Source organism: Solanum verrucosum, unplaced genomic scaffold, assembly GCF_900185275.1.
Source record: "Solanum verrucosum unplaced genomic scaffold, falcon-dt-bn FXZP01000230.1, whole genome shotgun sequence".
In the NCBI taxonomy this organism is placed as follows: Eukaryota; Viridiplantae; Streptophyta; class Magnoliopsida; order Solanales; family Solanaceae; genus Solanum; species Solanum verrucosum.
The window spans coordinates 1,108,135-1,131,511 of NW_026019954.1; the positions used below are offsets into that span (position 1 = coordinate 1,108,135).

Genomic DNA, 23,377 nt, shown 5'->3' on the forward strand with positions numbered 1-23,377 from the left:
AACTATGACAAGTAAAAGTGAACAGAGGGAGTCATATATAATAATTTAATAAGTTATAAATAAAATGAGTAAATGTGATTGTATATCGAATATAGTAATATAATAGTTTTACGGTTTTACCTAAAGAAAATTAAAACCAAAGCTTCTTTTTTATGAAATAATGAGGAGGGAAAACAAATTTAAAAGAATTCATGAAAAATATCCCTCCAAATCGTTTCCCTCTATTTTTGGGGCCTAATTACAGCTTTCTTTTCCTATTAGAGAGCAAAAATAAAAATGACAAAAAGAATTGGAAATCCAAAACCCTAAATTCTTTAAACAGATCCAAAATCCATTCATGAAGAGAGGAGCATCAGATTCCTTTATCTCAAATTCAGAAAACAAAGGTACTGAATTTCTATTGTTTCTTTAACTTATATTTAAAAACGCTATGAGTATAATGCGTATTATACATTTCAGTTTTAATATCACTATGAATATTCTATTAGCAAAAGTTTCTTGTAGCACTTGCAATGAAAATTCAGTATGTAGTATGGGTTAGAAGCTTTTGATTATCTAATAAAAGTAAAACTTGGATGTGAATGTGAAGGATATTTAGGGGTGAAGATTGAAGGGTGTTAGGTTTGTATCTAATGGGCAAATTAGTTCAAACATATGTTTATATATTATATATGATGTCCAATTTATATGGTGTAGTTTGAGTACTTGATTTGATGTTTAAGAAACAAAAATTGAAATTTGTGGTCTAATATTTTTATAGGTTACAATTGTAGTGATATAGAAGTATTGCATTACAAAAGTAAAGTAAATTTAGAAAGCTAATGATGAATTCTGTAATGAACTCCGTAGATTTATTTTATAAGGGAAAAAGGGTGTAACTTTTGATATCAACGATGCCAATTTCTAAATCGTTGTTGCTAGATGGTTTATTATTTTCTTTATATCTCTTAACATATTTTGGACTATATGATACTTGAGAAATATCTTTTAGTTTTACCATTGTTGTCAAACAAGAAAAATATGCAAATTGGCCAAGTCAAAAATCCTCAAAAATTGGTCATAGAAGATGTTAAAGGAAATTTTAGTAAAAATAATGTTTTTAGGTAAAATATATGATTATATGTACTCCTTAAATTCTATATATAATGTAATTATTTTTTCCTTTTGATACTATTAATTTACTTTATCAAAATTTTGCAGGTAAATTTGTAGAATTATTAGAACAACTTGGAGATAATGGCATGAGAAAAAGGAGAAGACGATGCCACTTAGAGCCTTAAGCAAGATACTACTATCGTAATAGCTCTTATAAAAGAATTATGTATTGTAAATGTTCTAAAATTGAAATATGTAATTATGTGAAACTTGAAATCTATTTTGGAATTTAAATTTTGTAATTTTGATCCTATAGTCGAAATTTTTGTGATTAATAATTCTTATGGCAATATCCTTCATTTGTAGCAATGGAATTTTATAGTTATGGCTAAATCTATATATAGATTATAAAAAATTATAGCTATACATTTTCATCTTTTAACTTTTATAGAAAAATAAACAAAAATAGCTAGATAATTGTGTATTTTGTCGAAAAAGTTGAATTCTTAGCCATGTATAAAAAAAGTTGTGGCAAATACTTTAATTCATAGCTATAAGTTTTCTAACTCGTAGCTAAATACAAATATTATTGCCACGAGACTAAAATATAATATAGCCACGAAGTAAGATTATTCATAGCAAACAAATCAAGTGTTTTGCCACAACAAAATATATTGTGGCTACCATATAAAAGATGCTACATAATTTATTTGTCGTGGCAAAAAATTTAAATGATTTGCTATAGGTATATATTTTGTAGCAAATTTTCTCTATCATTACAGCTACAACATCATTATTTTTGTAGCTATAAGTGTTAGTCCTTAGCCACAGATCATGTAAAGTCTGTAGCTAACTATTAGCCATGCTACATCTTGCTACGAATGCTACGGAAACAAAAGTTATAGCTAAAGTGTTTAGCCACGGACTTTTTGATATTTAGCTACGATGAATTTTGTAGCTATATACGCATTTTCTTGTAGTGTCTCTTAACTGCAAATCATTATCCTCGGCAAGCTTTTTCAGCCTTTTTTGAATCGTCAGCCATTCACTTTCACTAGCCACTTTTTACCAGCACTTTTTAGTATGACATGTTTAGTATTTTCATGTCCCTTCAAATACTTTTTAGGAATATTCTGCAGTACAACGATATGTATAAGTTTCAAATAAAAAGATAAAAAGAATATATAAGCAGAATAATCTTGTCCCTAATAGTTTTCATAGATTCATGGAGTTAATACTCCTTTGTTGCACATCTCAGTAACCTAGACTACATATGTGAATAACTGAGATTTAGAGAAGAGGAAAGAGGAGAAAATTGTATTAATCCAGAAACTGAAATTACACATATATGACAATTAAAAAAAAATGAATCCACAAAGTATATATAATTATGCATACATCACAAAAAATTATAGGGAAAAAAATGAGAAGTTTTACTTACAAGTTCATCCTTGAATCCTGGAAAAATAGGTTTGAAAAAATGAGGTTTCTGTTATCTCCTGTATTCAGATTAGCAAACCAGAAATAATAAAAGATGAAAAGAAAAACAGAAAGAACTATCCGAGTCCACAGAACCCACTGTGTGTCCTTAAGAAATTTAATCCCCTCAAATACAGAAACTATTTAAATTTCTTAAACTTGTTATCTCCTGTATTCAGGTTAGTCAAAAATACAGAAACAGAAAAAAGATGAAATTGACAGAATGATTTTTAATCCGAGTCCACAGAAACCACTGTGTTTCCTTAAGAAATTTAATCCCCTCACTGTACCCGAGGTTGCAGATTAATTCCTCCCAAGATAAAACGGAATAACCATTAAAGAAGTAGCGGTGCCTCAAACTTCGATAATTTCAACGAACTCAAAATGACAGCAACGAATCACACACACAGACACGATCGATCGATTTTGTTTTGTAAGAAATGTATGCAAAAGAAGGGAAGAATTTGATACAGAAAAATGAGAGAAAACCTCTCTATTTATAGTCAACAAAGGGTAAAGGTCACAACCCTTTGGAAAGAAGACAACCTTTCAGAAAGAAGACAACCTTTCAGAAAGGTCACAACACTTTGGAAAAGGCATAACCTTTCAAACGGTCACAATCCTTTAGAAAGGACACAACCTTTCATAAAATTCACAACCCTTCGGCATAGTCACAACTCTTCAGGAGAGTCACAACCCTTCATTTCCTGTTCACACCTTTAAAACCCAACAATCCCCCACATGAATAGGGAATGACTATTGTTAAAACATATGCATGAAAAACTGTGTGATTCGTAATTAAGGATTGATTGCCTCTGGATAAGTGGGTTTCCCTTTGAACTTTCCGTAGTGAACATATATCGGATATACTCGGTCAATTGGTAGATTTGATATCTTTGAACCGTCGAGCTTTGGTGTATACCTAGACAACATAAGTCACACAATCAACCCTTGAACTGTTTTTGGTTCTCATTGTTTTGTTCGTTTCAGCCATGAACACGTCTCGGTTTATAAGTGCGTAGAGAACTGGCCTTACCGGATTCTCCTTGAAGCGGCTTACACTTCACACTTACATAGGTGATTTCTAAATGTGTTATCCCGTAGATACACCATTTGATATACCCTGTATCAAACTTAGAAATCATTAAAAGGTCCTAATGCCTTTATCCTTGTTACTGAACATTGTCTTATCATGAGAATGAACCATAAAAAATATTTTGACAATGTTGAATCGTCATCAATGACTTTGTTTGATCTCCTTGAACCTAGATCTTGAGATCTCCAGTCTTCTAGGTAGAGTTACCGCCACAATGACTTGTTCTCGGCCATAGTACCATTCCCTTTGATAATCTATCAATTCCCTCTCTAGTTAGGCCTTTTATAAGTGGATTCGACACATTATTACTTTACATAGTCAATTATGATAATTCCACTAGAGAGTAGTTCTCTAACGATATTATGTCTATGTCATATATGACGAGACTTTCTGTTATACATCATGCTCCATGCCCTACCTATTGCAAATTAACTCTCACTGTGTATGCATACTGGAGCTAAAAGGTTTGGGCCAAAAATCTTTCAAGAAATTTTGGAGTCATTCAACTTCTTTACCGGCTTTATCTAGAGTGATAAACTCAGATCTCATAGTAGAGTGAGAGATACATATCTGTTTGGAAGATTTCCAAGAGATTGCTCCTCCACCAAGAGTAAATGTATATCCACTCGTGGATTTTACTTCATTTGACCTGGTGATCCAATTTGCATCATTATATTCTTCCAATACTGTTGAATATTAGTTATAATGCAAAACAATAGTTTTTTTTAAGTATGTTTTAAATACTCCAAAACTCTTTTCATTGTCATCCAATGAGTTTGATTGAGATTACTCGTGAACCGACTTAGTTTATTAATAGCATATGCTATATCTGATCGCGTACACTTCATGATATATATCATACTTCTCAATACTCTATCACAATCCAATTGTGAGTCACTTTTGCCTTCATTCTTTTGAAGTACAAATCTCACATTTATTGGAGTCTTGACAATATTGAAATCCAAATGCTTAAACTTGTCAAGTACATTTTCAATCACATCAGTAACTTCAATGTCTTTCATATCGAAGTTACTTTCTAGCATATGCGTAGTAGCATTTAAGTTAGAAATGTCTCTTTTGACGATCACAATGTCATCAACATAAAAACAAATAATGACCTTGTGATTTGGAGTGTCTTTAATGTAAAAACATTTATCACATTCATTAATCTTGAATTCATTTGCCAACATAGTTTGGTCAAACTTCGCATGTCATTATTTGGGCGCTTGTTTTTAGTCCACAGAGTGAGTTAACAAGTTTACAAACTTTCTTTTCTTTACTAGAACCACAAAGCCCTTGCATTGTTCTATGTAAATTTCTTTTTCCAATTTTTCATTTAAAGTAAAAATGTTTTCACATCCATTTTGACGAATTTGAAGGCCATATTTCGCAACTAGTGCAATTAACATTTGAATTGATGTAATCCTAGTTAGTGCTATTATCTGTCAAACAAGACTTTCTTATTGTCTAAAGCCTATGACAACAAGTCTATCTTTGTATTTGTCAATAGTTTCATCAACTTTCTTTTCCTTTTGTAGATCCACTTTGAATCCAAAAGTTTATTTACTCGAGGAAGATCAACCAACTCTCAAATATGGTTGCTCAAGATTGAATCTATCTTACTATTGACAAACTTTTCTCAAAGAGAATGAGTCCACAAAGGACATAACTTTTAGAATATATGAGACTCATTTTCAAGAAAAAATGTTACAAAATCAAACTCGTAGGAAGTAATTTGTCCATTGACATTTACTACGCCACCGAATCTCTTTATTAAGTACATTCTCCTTTGGTTCTTTCCAAGGTCGTTTAGACCCTTCACTTGACTATCCAACAGTTCGAACTTATGAACCATAAATCGACATGTTTTACTATTTGTAGCATATCCAATGAACATACAATCCAAAGTCTTAGGTCCTATTTTGACCAGTTTGGAAATAGTTCCCTCATTTCCATTTCTCATATGAATTAGACTGTATTGGAAATTGTTTGATCACTATCTTTCAAGAGTTATTACTTGTATAAACTTTAAGGGACGACAAACAATTCTCTATCAGGATACAACAAAGACTGAACAAACACAACTTTCTGTTGCTCCATTTCTTAACAAACAAACGTTTTTTTTTATTATTTGTTACTCCCTTTATTAATAAACAAAACTTTTTGTTTCTCTCTTTCTGAACAAACAATTTTTTTTCTCTTTTGCTATAATGATAGCACCCCCACAAATTTTGTGGTAAACCTGAACTTATAAATATGACATTCAACATTTCCTTCAAAGTTCTATTTTTTCTTGTCAACAATTTCATTAGATTGAAGTGAGAATGTGCAGTAATTTGATGGATAATTCCATTTTCCAAATATATTTCTGCAAAAGAAGATTCATATTCTCCACATCTACCACTTCTAATCATGACAATCTATTTATCCAACTGATTTTCAACTTCAGTTTTAAATTGCCAATATGTTTTCATTGCTTTATCCTTACCATTCAGTAAATAAACATAACAATATCTAGTGCAATTGTCAATAAAATTTATGAAACACTTTTTCCCACCACAAGATGGTGTTGACCTCATATCACAAATGTCAGTGTAAATCAATTTTAAGGTATTAAAATTCCTTTCAGTAACACATACTTGACATTTTGATTTATTGCACAAGAAGTTAGGCAAAACTTCTAAGTTGATCAGTTTTTGCAAGGTTTTGTAATTGACATGTCCCAAGCATTTATGTCACAAACAATTTGATTCAAGCAAGTAAGAACAAACAGAAATACTAAGTTTGAAAAGACCTTCTGTGAGGTAACCTTTTTCCCACAGATATTTTGTTCTTTACTTCTTCTTTTTTATAACTTTCTCAAATACAGATATTGTTTTAGAGTCAATACCTTGTCATATGTCCTTTTCAGAAGGACCTTTCCATAACATTCAATTTGTTATAGAATTACCCATGATCATAGTCTCATCGGTCCAATAAGGGCAATATGACCCAAATGTTTGTTTTACAACACAAACATAACATATCACTTTTCACCATTGTATGAGTCTATAAAATAAAAAATTAATAGACATATCTTTTCATGAAAAATCACAATATTTTAAAGTGAAACTTTTTCATCAAAGAATACAATTCTTTTCAATGAGTAATATAATTTTGTGGTTTCATACTAGTCTTATCATATACTAGTAAAGAGAGACTCAACGACCACAATATCAAATATACTCCAAGAATTTTGTGGGTCTAACATAATACAAGATTGTCATTAAATTTCATATCTTGTACTTTCAAATTTAAATTAGATAGTAAGTCTAATTTTGTCTTTATCACAAGTAAAGAACTCCCCACATTTTAAATATTTTTCAAGTATTTGAAATTATTTTTCACATATTTTTTCCCATGCTTACACATTGGCAACACGAAGCCTTCTTTTGGAGATTTAATCCATATAAACACCCATTCCAGGCACAAAAACCACTAATTTTATGTCACTAGTGTTTTTTTTTCTCTTTTTGCCACAACTAGACAAACCACTTAGTATTTAGAATACTAACAATAAATATTCAATCTTTATACAACTTGTTTCTAGTTTAACGATGAAGTTTTTATATTCTTCTAATCATTAACCGAATGAACCTTGAATTATGATGAAGTTTTAATATTCTTCGAATCAGTTTCACATTCAGACAGAGTAGTAAACCAAAAAGGTTTTAATCTCCATAAACCTCAAATACAACACTTTTTCGAGCTAATGATGAAGATTTTATTTTTTTCAATCATTTAGCCTTAATATTCCTAACGAAAATTTTGTACTCTTCAGGTCAAAATATTCATTCAAACAGAGTATTTAACAAATTGGTGAAGTTTCTACATTCTTCAAACCAATGCACAATTTGATTTGTTTGTGAAATTCTTATATTCTTCAAATCAAAAGAGAAAAAAAAAATCTCCAAAAGTCAAACACAATCAAATTTCACATGGAGTAAAAAACTACAAAGTTTTATTTTTCCTCCTCTAAACAGAATACATATTAATAATAATAAAGATATATTCTGAGATTATCACATAATGATCATCTATCCTAACATTTAAGAAATAAATTTCATAACTTATAAACAATAGAAAAAGAAAATATTAATCAAGGAAAATAAGAACCTGATTTTTACTCTCATTGAATCATATTCAATCTGTCAGCAATAATTTCATGCAAGTCACTTTTCTTGCTAATTTTTTTTTCTTTTCTCAGTTTCCATCATATTCCGATTTTCCTCAGAAGACATTGAGTTTCAACGAGAAACTAAACTCATGTTCAAATATTCTTAGGAGACAATATCTGTTCATTTACTTCTTCTCATAGTTATATAAAACCAAGAATATAGGAAAAACAATTAAAGTTCACATCTTAGCCTTTATGCACAAAATAACTTTTCTCATTGAAAAGAAAACTGAAGGGGTGCAATGCTTGAATGCACTTGGGAAGAAAATAAAAATAATCTTACCCATCCAAGGAAAACTTACTACAAAAAATATACTCGAACATATTAAAGTAGTACTAATTCATCCCAAATCTCTTTTATCATATGATAAAATAATTCTCTTTTTCTTCTTTTTCTTTCCCAATAAAAAGAACATAGAAAATAGAAGTAATTTCTTTACCACAGAAAATACCAACCATAAATTTCTTAATCTTGTTATCTCCTGTATTCAGATTAACAAATCAGAAATAATAAAAGATGAAAAGAAAAACAGAAAGAACTATCCGAGTCCACAGAACCCACTGTGTGTCCTTAAGAAATTTGATCCCCTCACTGTACCCGAGGTTGCAGATTAATTCCTCCCAAGATAAAACGGATTAACCATTAAAGAAGTAGCGGTACCTCAAACTTCGATAATTTCAACGAACTCAAAATGACAGCAACGAATCACACACACAGACACGATCGATCGATTTTGTTTTGTAAGAAATGTATGCAAAAGAAGGGAAGAATTCGATACAGAAAAATGAGAGAAAACCTCTCTATTTATAGTCAACAAAGGGTAAAGGTCACAACCCTTTGGAAAGAGGACAACCTTTCAGAAAGAAGACAACCTTTCAGAAAGGTCACAACACTTTGGAAAAGGCATAACCTTTCAAACGGTCACAATCCTTTAGAAAGGACACAACCTTTCATAAAATTCACAACCCTTCGGCATAGTCACAACTCTTCAGGAGAGTCACAACCCTTCATTTCATGTTCACACCTTTAAAACCCAATAGTTCCCTTGGAGGAATTTTCATGGAAGCCATAAAATATTGATGAATTTTTTTGTTGACAAAATATTACATAAAAAACTTTTCAAAATTTGTAGATTATAACCAAGAACATAAAAAGAGAACCAAAAGGGGTCGATTTATTTTTCTATCAAAGCACGTGGATCAATGCAGCAAATTTATGAGTTGTATTCTTCTATATATCACCTTTTACGTCTAAACTCCATACTTTCTCCCAAGTAGCCCTTTCTCTTGTCATGTCTAATTTTGTGTCTAATTTTCATGATTATGAAGTACCCACTCTACTGTTTATTGGGGTTCTTGCAGGGTGCAAGTGCTAATTTCTTTTGATTAATAAATAACTCTCACTCATACTCCTAGTTAAAAATTAAAGTAGTACTACTGTTTTTTTTTTGTTTTAAGTATATTAAATTTGAAATGTGTCACATAAAATGAAACGGACAAAAGTAAATAGTATTTAAAAATTAAATAGCATGTTTAATTAAAAATACAATAAAATTGAAAAACATAATATAATTGTCACGACATGAGTGACAGAAAGCGGGTCTTTTCTCCTTTTTATTCACTGACCATTGCATACATATAATATTTTTAAAAGAGATAAATAATCTGAATGCCTAGTCCTTTTCTCTATTTTATTTTTAAGTAACTGACGATAAATTAAGGTGATTGATCTGTGAAAAGCATAAGATATATGTCACTCCCCGAGCCTACACCCCGGATGTGGCTGACACTCGAGAATCATTGTTGGCCCCAAGCGAACCCTTGGCCTAACTTACTTACTCGGCGGAAGACTTAATTCAACAAAGACAAGTCTATGTTATAAACTTGAATGTTATAATAGAACATTGAACTTGGTCATTAAGGCAAACTCAAGTCTTGACATAAGATAATGACAATGAAAATACTAAAGAACTAACATCTGACGTTCTATGAAGCCTCTAAAACAATTGAGATGGATGTCGGGACAAACCTCACGACATCCTAATGAAAAATAATTGAAAGCAATAAAAAGGAGTCCTCCGAAATGCAAGGAGGCTCACCAACTGACTCTGGAGTACTCATTGGATCAACGATGTGCTGGATGTCAATCCTAGTTACCTGTGTCTACATCATAATAAGATGCAGGCCAACTGGCATCAATACATTGAATGTACGAGTATGCGAGTTGGAATGCTAAACACAACATAAGCTTGAAAGGAATCTGAAGAACTTACCTGGCTCAACTCAACTCAACATAACTGAAGTCATTTCAATATAAAGCAGTTTAAAACAAGTGTAATATATAAAAAAGTTGTTTAAAACATGATGTCAACTTTGTGTGTATGCAAAGATACATATAACTCTGAGATGTATGTAAAAATACAAATAAACTGTGTATTTAAGAATACAATTACTTCTGTGGGAGTTTCTCTAACTGACAACCCTCACGTAAGAGCTACTGTGATGATACAGTGTTTTGCCTCACGCTGTCGGGGACATCTTATACCTTGCCGAGGGTATATGACCTGAACTACTAAGTGAATCCACTAGTCTATGCTAACAAGCACTAAAGGAATCATCTAAAAAGTATGACCCTTTTCTACCCATGATGGCTACATGGTTTATAGGGGCTATGAATTATCTGAACTCTCCCCCATATCGATGGTCAATACTACTCCCAAAAAATGTGATATTAGCTCTTATGTTTAAAAACATATTTTTTTTCTGTGATTTGAGATAATTGCTCAAAAACTTAGCTCAAAGTCAATCTTGGAAATCATAGTTTCTTTTCTTGCTTCATTTAGAAAGCGATTACTCTTTTATGAAAACTAGCTCAAAGGCTCTTTGGAAATCAAGGTTTCCTTTCTTGTTTAACTGTGAAAACCTTTTACTCTTTGGGAATACATAGTCCCGATATACTTCTTTTGAAGAAATTAACTCAACTTTTTACTCTTTGCTTAACTTGAAACCTACGTCTTTAAACAAAGTTAAAAAGTTTGTGAAAGACTTTTGAAAACTTTATAAACTGCTCTTGACTTGGCTCTTACTTCTTTTGACTTTGATCTTAACTTTCCTTGAATTGGACTATGGATTCAAGGTTCATGATCTCATGTTTATGGATGATTTCATGATGTTTAGATGTACCTTAGAGTGTTGGAATCAACTAGAAAAAAGAGGTACATTGCTAAGGAACAAGTACTAAAAGGTGGGGAACGAATGGGGAGAACTGGCGTCTTTGGCGCTCTGAGAGGCGCCCCCTCACAATTCAGAGAACAAGTTGGGGCGCGTTGGCTGACGCGGCTCCCCAAGGGTGAAACTTCAGAAACCCTTTTGGGGCCGCTGGTTGGCGCGACACCCCACCCCCTTCCCCAGGTGTTCGACGACTTTTCTTGCTCGTTTTTCATCTCTAAACCCTCTAAACTTCAATGGTTCTTTCCCCAAACACTTAGAATCATTTATACCCTCAATATGTGATAGATTCAAATCAAAATTACACCCGGAAACATGAATCAAATCGCAAGAAACTTCAACAACATAACCTACAAGAATTCAAACGAATTTCATCAATAACTCAAAGGATTTACTTTCAAATCAAACATATTTCGCTAAATTGAATCATGATTGGCGCGTGGGTGAACTAACCCAATGCTATGTGATCTCACATACCTCGTAGGGATCACCCCTTGACGAAATCCACAAGCTAAACTCGACGATCTTGAGGAATCTTGCTTTCTCTTCTCCTTTCTTCTTTCTCCTTTCTCCTTTCTCCAAGCCCTAGCGTGAAATTCACTTTTTCTAAACTGACAAAAATCTGACTTTACCCCAATTAAACTCCTTAAAATGAATTAAATAAGTTGGATAAGGAAAAGACCAAACTACCCTTCTAAAATCCGTTTTTAGACTTTCGTTATTCGAACAGCCAACCAAAGGGCATAACTCACTCATACGAACTCGGAATCGATTGCGCAAACTCGGCGGCATTGGAAAGATCATTCCAAGAGCTTTCCTACCATATTTGGAAGTACACCTAACTCATCCTGACCTAGAAGTCATGGCCGTTTGAAGTTGACCAAAACTCAACTTATTCTAACGTAACTAAACAAAATTTCCAGATTTTCATTCTTTCAAAAAATGACTATTTCCAATTATAAGCTTCTTCCTAGTTATTTCAAATTGCGAAATGTTACAATATATTTTAAGAAAAAACTATATGATTTGTTTTGTTAATTTCCTACATAACTAAATTAGGCCTACATTACAAAGTAATTTGTTGTAATTGACAAATTTTTGAAGAAGGAACGTAACGCATGTTATATATCAGGTGATCCAAATCTATATTGAAATAATTTTATAATATACAACAAATATTAACACGATACATATATTCTTAGATTCGATAAGAATGACGTAGCTCAAGAAATAAATTTATAAAGTCTAGTAATACGTTGTTATGAATTTAGATGGTTCTGAAATGATGTGAATATTGTTGGCTACCATTAATACAGGAAAAAGACAATATTGCGTGCAGACCTAAAGTGGAGGCACTTCATAATAATATCATAGAGTAGAGAATTAATGGACCAACAACCATAAATAATTATTATACTAGGAAGAAAATCCATGTCTAAAAAGTTATATAATTAAAGTTTTTCATGTCACCAAAATTGTCTCCCCAAAAAATTACCACGAATTATTTCCAAAAGGTCAAAATCTTTTTTCCAAATGATACCCTTTGTAATTAGTATATGATACTAGGATATCATCAAAACTATACAAGGAATTGACATTTGAATATTTTTGGGGCTTGAGGGCGTGAATTTAGAAATTGAATTTATGAATTCTAAATTTTAAAAATAACTTTTTTCTAATAAATGTATAGCAATTTGATTAAAATTATTGAATTTTATCAATTTGCTAGCTTGAACACTTACTCCAACCCTACTTGTGACAAAAAAAATTTGATATATTAAATGCATAAGGTAAGAAAGTAGAAAAATAAATATTTGTATGGTCAGACTATTCTATAATAATCTTCTTCAGTTTATAACATTTTATTATAGTGATCAACTTTTTTCTTTTAAAGTTATTTTTCTTGTTGTCTTGTATCACGTGTTCTCTATATATAACAATATTTCTTTATAGCAACAGCCGAAGAAACAATTTAGACAAACAATACCATCATAAAAAAAAATTAATTGTACATTCTTTTGATTGTTTGTATTATTTTGGGGTTACAAACTTAAAAGAGCAACTTTCATACATAGCAAATATAAAAATTATATTTGTATGTTATAACTATAGTTTGCATAATTGCGCTCTATAGCAAATTTTATGTTTGTTATAGAGTTTTTGATTGAGATAATGGCCAAAAGCCCCCCCCCCCCCCAACCTATATCCGAATTCCCAACTACACACTCATACTTTACGGGGGTCCTATTACCCCCCTGAACATTTTTTTTTACTTATTATCTCACCCTTCTAATTTGCTGACATGTCCAAGAAGGTGAGACCAACTCCCTTAGGCACGTAAGAACAGAAAATAAAACGTTAATAGCTGAAGAAAATTACATGTGTCAGTCCAAATCAGCTATATTAAATCTCCAACGGTATACTCTCATCTCTCCCAAAATCAAACTCTCTTTTTCTTCCTCCTTTTCTCAATTCTTCTAATAGTTGACAAATCTTCAACAATATATTCCTTCATTCTCTCCCAAATCAGCTTAAAACTTGATTTTACTTGTCAAAGCATTCAACTGTAGTTTCAATTTCGAAAAAGCTTAAAGCTTTAGGGCTTGTAATTTCTCTGATTTCATAGTTAGGGTTCAAAAATTTTCTTCAAATTCATCATTTTTTTGCTTTGTTAGGGTAAATAATGGCAAATGCGGACTTGAATAAGCTTTGTATGGAAGAATCAGACCCAATGCTTAAAGCCGTTGTGCAGTGCAAACATGGCGTTTTACTACATATGCAAACTTCTTGGTCGAAGTCAAATCCCGGAAGGCGGTTTTGGTCCTACCCCTACTATGGTGTATGTGATTTCTCTTGTTCTGTTATTTATTTTGTTGAATTTAATTGATGTTAATGTACTAATTTGATATTTCAGTCTAAGAATTGTAAGTTTTTTCGATGGAGAGACAAAGTAGAAGTCGACCCAAGATCAAAATTTATTCTCCCAAAATTAGTGAACAAAATCAAAGAGTTGGAAGAAGAAGTTTTGAGGAGGCAGACACAAATCAATGAGCAAGTGATCGACGATAATAATGGTGTAGGTTCTATTGGAAGGTGTAGGTTCTATTGGAATATCATTTTGTGTGTTTTGATTTGTGTTGTTGCTATGTTTATCAACAACCTATTCCAAAGTAGTGAATCAAGTATTGATCTAGTTGAATTGGCATAATAAATAATTACGTTTTGCTTTGTCATAGTAGGTACCCTATGTTAGATTTTGATGTAATAAGGAATTTTATTTTTCTTGTAATGCTTTGTATTTATGTCTCTATTTATGTCAATGAAGATTCCAACGGATGATTGTGCAATTGTAAATTAGTTATTCAAGCAAACAAGAAAACAGTAGAATGCTTTAATACATCATTTAGTCACAACCCAAAAACAAAAGGCATAGAGAAAATATTGTCATTGACAACCCAAAACGAAAATAGAAGTCGTTTAGTACTACTACATCAACATTCAACATCAAAAACTAAAGGGATAGAGAAAATATTGTTAGTTACAACCCAAAACAAAAACAGAATTCGTTTGGTACTAATACATCAATATTCTACATCAAAAACAAAAGGCTTAAAACAATGTTGCAATACTACATTTTTCATGGCTCCCTGGATTGACTTGGATTGTTTGAACCACTTCCTTTTGGTTTTTTTCTTTGTTGCTCACTCATTTCTTAAAGTTTTCTTGTTGATATTGCTGATTTCCCTTTCCATTTAAGCTTGCTTGCAGTACTTGGTTTGAAACCAATATCACCAGTTATGTCAGTTGATCTTGTCACTTTGGTTGCACCAGTAGAAAGTATCTTAAAGCTTGGCATGCCAGGCTGCACCCAATTTATGAAAAATAATTAGTAGCAAAAACTTAATTTATGAAGATGATTGATATAATTAGTAGCAAATACTCACATAAAATGCTTTGAATCCATTTTCAGCTTGAAACACACCCATTCCCATAATTGATTATCTTTTGTTTGGGATTGTGCTTTCACTTCCCCTGCCCCTTCCTCTTTTACTAGTAGTTGGCAATGAAATAGGTGGTGCTGGAGGTGTTGGATGTTCAAGATATGTAGGATGTGCAGAGGTGTTTTTCTTAGTCTTCCTCTTTTACTAGTAGTCAAGGAAGTTGCAGTAGGTGGATGAGGAGCACTAAGTGTTGTATATGTAAGAGGTGTTGGAGGTGCAATAGGTGTTTTTCTTGGTCTTCCTCTTCCCCTTTTTACTGGGGGCTCACCTTCTATTGATGGATTCTAAATATACAAAGAAGTTAGAAAATGATTATAGTTAATATCAATACAAGTAAAAATATTACCTTTGGTCTGCCTCTTCCCCTGCCTGAACCTGATGTTTTGCCTCTTCCCCTACATGAACTTGATATGTTGCCTCTTCCATTACCTGAACCTGATGGTTTCTCCCTTGCTGATGATTGAACATTTTGTGGACAACCTCTCATGTTATGACCTCTACCATTACAATTACTGCAGGTCATGGCAAGTCCAGTTCTAGGCAACTTTCCTGATTTCTTTGTTTCCCCAGCCTCTTTCCTTTTAAGCTTACTTGGCCTTCCAGGCATGCTTTTAATTGCAGGTGGTGCAATTGTTGGATTAGTAGATATAGGCCACATTTCCATGTTTGTGATTGGTTGAAGAACATTAGCATAGGTTCTCAAGTAAGTTTCCTTACTGTAGCAGCTATCAATATAGTGAACAAGATCACATTTCTTGAAGTATATTGCAGCCATAACATGTGCACATGGTATACCCTTTAATTGCCATACCCTACAGCTACAAGTTCTCTTGCCAAAATCCACAGTGTGTTGATATAGTCCCTCTCTCACTTCAAATCCAGCAACTCCATTAAATTCAATACTACAATTCATTGACCTGTCAATATTTTCTTGTAGTACCTTCAAAGGCATTGGAGAGAAATTGCACTTCCAAGTATTTGTAAACTCTCTTAAATTACCTATCATTGTCATCATCTTCACTCTAATCTCTTCAAGCATAGTAATAATTGTTTTGTGCCTTGCTGCCAATATTCATGCATTAAAACACTCAAACATGTTATTATCTACATAATCACATTTTACTCCAGTATTGAAGTAAACCTTACACCAGTACTCTATGTTGTAGTACATTAAGGCATCCATCATTTTTTTTTGGACCAAGACACTTCATCTTCTCTACATTGTTTCTTAATTGAGATTCAAAAATACTTTTGGCAATCCTCCAGAATTGTTGTCTTCTTTGGAGGCCTCTCCAATCCTTAGCCCAGTTAGCTAAGATGTGTCTAGCACACATTCTATGTTCTGCAGCAGGCAATAAATGTTGAATGGCTGCAGACAATCCCTATAAATATATGTAGTTATGTTATAATAACATATGCAACATTAAAACTAATAAATACAAATAAAAAATTTAAAAGTACACATATCTTTTGCATATCTGTAATCAAGGTGAGATCTTTACCATCTTCTAGTCCCAGATCAGTCTTTAATAGCTTGACAAATCATGTCCATGTATTTTTGTTCTTATACTCAACTAATGCCCAAGCTAGTGGCAACATCTGGTTATTACTATCCCTGGCAACAGCAACTAACAACTGCCCTTTGCAAACCCTTTTAAGGAAACAACCATCTAAACCTATGCATTTCCTACAATTCAAGAATGCTTTCTTCAATGAATCAAAACAAATATAAAAGAAGCTTCTAAATACAGGCCTACCAAGTGCATCAGGTTCATCAAGTTTAACAACACAAGTGGTTCCTGGATTGGTCCTTAGTAGTTCATCCTTGTAGTCAAGAATTCTTTCAAATTCAACAATATGATCACCCATAATATCTTTCAACACCTTAGCTCTTGCTCTCCTAACAGTAGTCTTGCCAACATGAACTTTAGGCTTCTTTAATTTGGTCTTGCAACTTCAAAACTCTTATACTTGGTTGCTCAAGGATTCTTTGTCTCAAGACTGTAGATATGTACTTTGCATTACACAAATAATTTCTGGTTGTTGAATTACAAATATGCTTTGGATTGTATGTCTTAATCATGAAATCATTTGTTGTGTTATCAAGACATGCATACAAAAGTCATGGACAACTATCCTTGCACCTAACTCTAACTCTTTTTGGCTCATTCACCCACTTCTCTACCTGAACTCTTCTTTGGACATCATATTTAGTTACTGCTCTTCTAAATTCATTCACATCTGAAAAGACCATACCCAACTGCCATACGACTTTCTTAGCAGTAGGGTCATGAACAATTTTCTTTTTTTTTTGTGCTTTTCCATCTTGTTATATTTACGCTTCTAGGTAAATTAACCCAACCAGAATCAGAATTGTCAGCATCGGAATTGTGTTCATCTTCATCACAACACTCATCTTTATCTATTTCAAAATTGTCAGCATCAGAACTTGGATAGTATGGCTCATCACCTCCTAACATTCCTTCAACACTTATTTTTCCTGTTTCAGTTTCATCAAAACCTAAATATGGTCCAGCTTCACCTATTGGTACCTCTTCAGTGTCAGCTTGTACTCTCTCATTTCTTTTTCTTCTTTGAAAAATCCTCTTTTCAGCCCTCAACTCCTTAACCTCCTCATGCACATCACTATCATAATATTCATCATCATCTCCAACTAATTCACCTTCAGTGTCAACACTCTCTTCAGTTGAGTAATCAGAACCATCTTCTTCCACTAAATCAGATCCAACTGGACCTACATCTATATCAGTAAGATCTACACTAACAGGATCTACAGTAGCTGGATCTGGATATGTACTAGCAGGATTTGTAGTGGAAGGATTTGTAGTATTGATTGGAGTTGAGGTAAATGATACTCTAGCAGCAGTAGCAACTGTAGTTTGAGGTGTTGTAAAAGGGTCCTCACTAGATAAAGTTTCATCACCAACCACAATGTTTGGACCACAATTTGGTTCAGCCCCTTTATTGAAAGTTGAACAAGATTCCTCCATATCCTCATGGCTAACATTTTCTAATAAAATAAGGCCGGGGTCTATAACTGCTTCATCAATCATATGTTTCACATATATCTCCACAATATCTCCATCTTCCAAAAAACAACATAGGTCTAAAATATCCATATCATTGTCTATATCTTTCAAAATGCCACTGTTAGGGGGTTTAATACTAAATGTGCAAGTTGTGGTGTATCTCAATTCTTTAATGTAGCCTCTTAATTCAAAATAGGACATCTTATCCACATCAACATCTAAAAAATTTGTAACTTGCCCACCCTTATATATTGGTTGTCCACTACTTAAATCTAACACCCCACCATGATACCATCTTAAGGTAACCAAAGTGAACCCACTCATCTCCTACCTGAATGGAATGAAAGAACAGAGAATATTTAAACTACACATTCTACACTAAACACACACAGAGTAGGTAAATATGAACATATCATCATTATAACAACGAAAATTGTAAACTTACTATGCCATAGTATCATATCATTACGAACATATATAACATTAAACGAGAAAGGAAACACTACATGGCTAACAATATGAAGATAATATGGTATAGATTGAACAATGGAATGCTATTATACCAAAACCCAGTTATTGCTCTTCATTTTTTTTGTCAATTTCATAACCCTAATCAAACACAATAATCAATATCATTCAAAATCGTTAGTAAAGAACTAAAAGAACTAACCTTTACTTAGAGAAAACTTCGACCCAACAAACGAAAAAAGCTAAACAAACCTTCCCCAACTTTCCCAGGAAAACTTCGATTGGAACAAAATCTCAGATCAAAGAGAATGGGGGTGAATTTGGTCCGATCGAAAAAAGGTTAGGGTTTAGAGAAAGAAAGAGGAAAATGAAAAGATTAAGGGAAATTCGTGGGTTCTGGGGTCCAGTTATTATGTGGCAGCGCGAGTAAACAAACATTTAATTATATCTTATTTATGTGGACATGTCAGCAAAGAAGGGTGAAATAATATGTAAAAAAAAATGTTCAGGGGGTAATAGGACCCCTGTAAAGTATGAGTGTATAGTTGGGAATCCGGCGATAGGTTGGGGGGGCTTTTGGCCATTTTCTCTTTTTGATTTGTATAATTCGCTACAAATATCCAATTTTATATAAATTGTTCAGTTTTGTAGAAATTCATTTATACATTGTAATTTGTATAATAAGATTTGTATTTGTATAATTATAAGTGTATATGACGAAAGTATATGTATTTGTATTTGTATTTGTATATACACTTTTCTCTTGTTTTATACAAATAAAAACGCATTTTATATTGAAATGTATAAAATGACTAATTGTACACCGAAAATGGCTAATTGTATATAGAATACGATGGCAAAAAAAAGAAATAATTGCTGCAAATTACAATTAAAATAAACTATAGGTATAACATATAATTTGAATTAATAGTTTGTTATTTCATATACTTTTTTCTAACTTAAAATGATTTAAAATGTGTCTATTATACAAATGAATATCCCAATGATTCAATCATGGCTCTATCTGACAAATGCCAACTGGTCATGTAGACCTTCAAGAACACCAAAATCGCTGCAAAGGCAGTGATTTCTAAAAAAAAAATTCACTACAGCGATTTTAATTTTTTTAAAAAAATATTTTGCCAAAAATGCTGCACGGGCAGCGATGTTCTTCAAAAAAAAATTGGACAAAATCGTTGTTAGTTCAGTGATTTTGATCTTTTAATGGAGTAACGGCGTGAAAACAAAATCGCTACGTCAGTAACGATTTTGCCCTTTTAGTTATAAAAAAAAATTGATGTGCCCTTTTGGATTTTTGTCAAATTTGTGCAACCCTTTAGGCTCTGGCTCCAGATTGTTGAGTCCCCTCCGAATTATCTTTAACTTAAACTTTGGAGTTGAATTTATTTAAGATTTTACCTTAAACATACTTCTAAGAAAGCTGAAAATAGGTACAATAACTTGGTCACAATTCTAATATAAAATTATCTGAACTTACAAATTGTAAAAACATATGAATATTAAATGGTTTTTAAAATTTGATCTTTTGTATTATGTCGCACTTTGCTCGATTTTTGCCTTTTCTTTTAGTATATAAATTTTCTTTCAGTATTAGTTTGTGAGCCTCTTTAGTGATAGATTGATCCGTAAAGACAAAACAGATTAGTCAAAGACATACAAAAAAAAAGTTATAGGATAAAGATTAGGAGATGTGATAGTCGTGTTGGAGTAGGTGTAAGTTTGGAATTAACTGGAATTTTGTAGTACTCACTCCCAAATTGTTGCTATCATTGAGGCCCACAGTCAGCGTAATTTGGGTCATAAGTTAGATTTTTATATTTTTGAAAAAAAAATGAATAGTTTAGATCTATTATTGACACTTTACACTTTATTTTATCAACATGAATGATGTTGTCTTATATTAATAGGGGTGGGCAGAGCATGGGTTAGAATTTCTGAAGTTGGCACAAGGATTCATTCAAACTCATTAGTTTTATTTCACGATTATTAAATTTAAAATCTAATTACCAACACTTGATGTACGTTTTAAAACTCATAAAGTTTAAATCCTAGATTCACTCCGACCCATATAAAATTGTGTAGCAAAAAACAAAAAGAAGTGGATAGCCTTTTAATAAAAGATTCTATACCAATATAGCGAACTAATCAAATTTATCATGTTGTCAATTCCATATACATTCTTAAATTTGAACCAAAAAGCTAGTAAATATTTTGGAACAAGAAATAGTAGGATTACTTATTAGTATTCACATTAAGTACACAACATCATCAGTTTCAACAACAGGACTGCAATTTCTATACACAAAAATGAGGCTTTTTCACGTATGAAAACCATATTCAAAACTATTCAAATAGGCTTCCAATTGCAAAAAGCCAAAAATTAGGCTTCTGGCCCACAATGACTACAGTCCAGCCCAGGCCTCTAGACAAAAGCTAAAGCCCAAAAATCAAATGTCACCAATTGACTTCTATGAAGCAGCAACCAAAAATTGTTGAATTTTTTCTCCAAATCTTTGTGATGACCAATTTAACTCATCACAATTCTCATCAACATTCCATAGTAATAAACCTTGTTTTTCCCTTTCATATTTCACCTTCTCCATATCCATTTTCTTTTGACTTACCATTTCCCAAAATAAATCATTTTTTCGTCGTATAAACAATTCATTCAACTTTTTCCTACATCCCTCTAGCTTTGACAAACACAATATCAACTCAGACAAATCAAGGTAACTCAATCTCGAAACTCGGCTCGATAACTCAACGAGTCGTATCAATATATGGTACTGCGTCGATCGATAATCCTCCGAAATTAATATCATAATTTCATGGACTAAGTCAATTTTTTGACAATATTGTGACTCGGGCGCTTCACATATTACTTCCACCAAACACACCAATGATTCCATTTCCGTAACGGAATTAGAAAAACTAATATTATTTCCCTTATGATTCTCAATTTTATCGAAATTTATCGATAATCTTGACGAAGGAGAAATATATGAACCCAATGTCCTAGACGTAATCATGTTACGTTCAAGGACATTAGCGTACCATCGTACCCACGACGATAGTTGTCGCGTTTCAACGTCGAATTTATCGTAAAACCCCGAAAGATTTAACGAATTATGGCCACCGGAGGATGGGAAAAAGGATACATGATCCTTGTATAATAGTGAACCTTTAGCCATAATGTTATGAAAAATGAATAGACATTTTAAGGCAACGTACGGATTTTGGGTACTATGAAGGCGGTCCATGATTGCGTCGATACATGCGTAAATGGCGGGGAGGGAGTGGTCACCGGCGGAGATGATGGCGGCGATGCGGTGGTTCCGTGGTGGAGATGTGGAGGCGTGTGTGGTGGCGCGTATAACGGTGACTTGGATTGATGAAACGCCGCGTTTTGTTGATAAGTTGGCTTTGAGAAGGGAAGCTTTGTCTTTGAAAATACCGATAATGTCCCTGAGTATTCTTTTTTTGCTCATAGTTTTGGAGGTTTTTTGCCCCCTTTTTCAGGGGGGTTTTAGAGATAGGAAAAATGAAATTTTGTGGAAGAAATAGAGAAATGAATTAAGAAGATGGAAAAAAGTGTGTATAAGACGTGTATATATAACAGCTTCTTGAAACGTTGTGAATTGCTTTAATTTGAAGTTTCAAAATTGTCGACACATATCCGTGTTTGAAATTTGAATTAATATATAGTAAGAAAGTGACATATGACTTTTTTTATTTATTTAATTAATTATGAAAAGGTTGAATAGTTCAAAAGGACAAATAAAGATATCAAACCAACAAAACGTATAAATTATTAGAATATTTTAAACTTATACTCCCTCATACTTTTTTTTTGGTTTGTCGAAAAAAAGAATATATTTAATACTTAATACGTTTTCTCAATTTTAACATATTTAATGATAACTTTAACACCAAAAGATTTAATAAATCACCATGCACATCTTTCATTTATGATTATAAAATTCAAAAAGTCTCACTTTATTTTTTAAATTTCGCGTTCAGTCAAATTAAGATAATTAAGTTGATCAAATGTAGGAATATTATTTCTAAGCGATGTTGGCCTAATGTATACGTGTAAACTTATTTTTTAAAGATAAAATATCATTTGAACATTCATACATTGATGAGAAGATAAAAGAATATTTCAATTAAAACTAGTAGTAATAAGTTTTTCTCAAGTGTCACTTAATTATTAGTTTTTTTTTTTTTCAAAAGAAGGATAATTAAATGTGGTTGTACTAAAATAATGCGAAGTGAGAAATTGACAAATGGATATGAGCAAGTGGACTAGAAAAAGATAGGCAAGGAAAAGGTCAGAAATACATAGGCAATGACTTTGTGTTTGGTAATAGGAATTTTGTGTGTGTACCTCTTATTATTAGCTTAATAAGGAGCCACCTTGACCTTACTAATTGTTGAAATACTTTGTCATACAAAATGGCCCCATATGACAAGTGACAAGGTCCACTCTTTTGCATTGAAAAACTAGAAATCATGTTTCATGTTCCATTTAGATGCTACGACTTCGAAATATATAAGAAACTTGATGAAAATTGCAAAACGAATTACTCTTTCAATAAGTTAAGTTTACCTTTGTTGTTGTAAATGTAAAACTTCATCAAATAAGAATATAAACTTTAATTTATAGTCTTACTGATAAATCTGATTAAATTATAGTATCCAAATAAATTAGCGAGAGACTCAT

At 32.4% G+C, this 23,377-nt stretch overlaps 1 protein-coding gene across 1 annotated transcript; it reads right to left on the reverse strand.

Moving 5' to 3' along the window:
- Positions 1-21,054: 21,054 nt before the first annotated feature.
- Positions 21,055-22,202, reverse strand: LOC125814282 (putative clathrin assembly protein At4g40080). The gene has a single exon (XM_049493749.1). The coding sequence runs from the start codon at positions 22,140-22,142 to the stop codon at positions 21,123-21,125; it is 1,020 nt and encodes a 339-aa protein (XP_049349706.1). The 5' UTR covers positions 22,143-22,202; the 3' UTR covers positions 21,055-21,122.
- Positions 22,203-23,377: the final 1,175 nt, after the last annotated feature.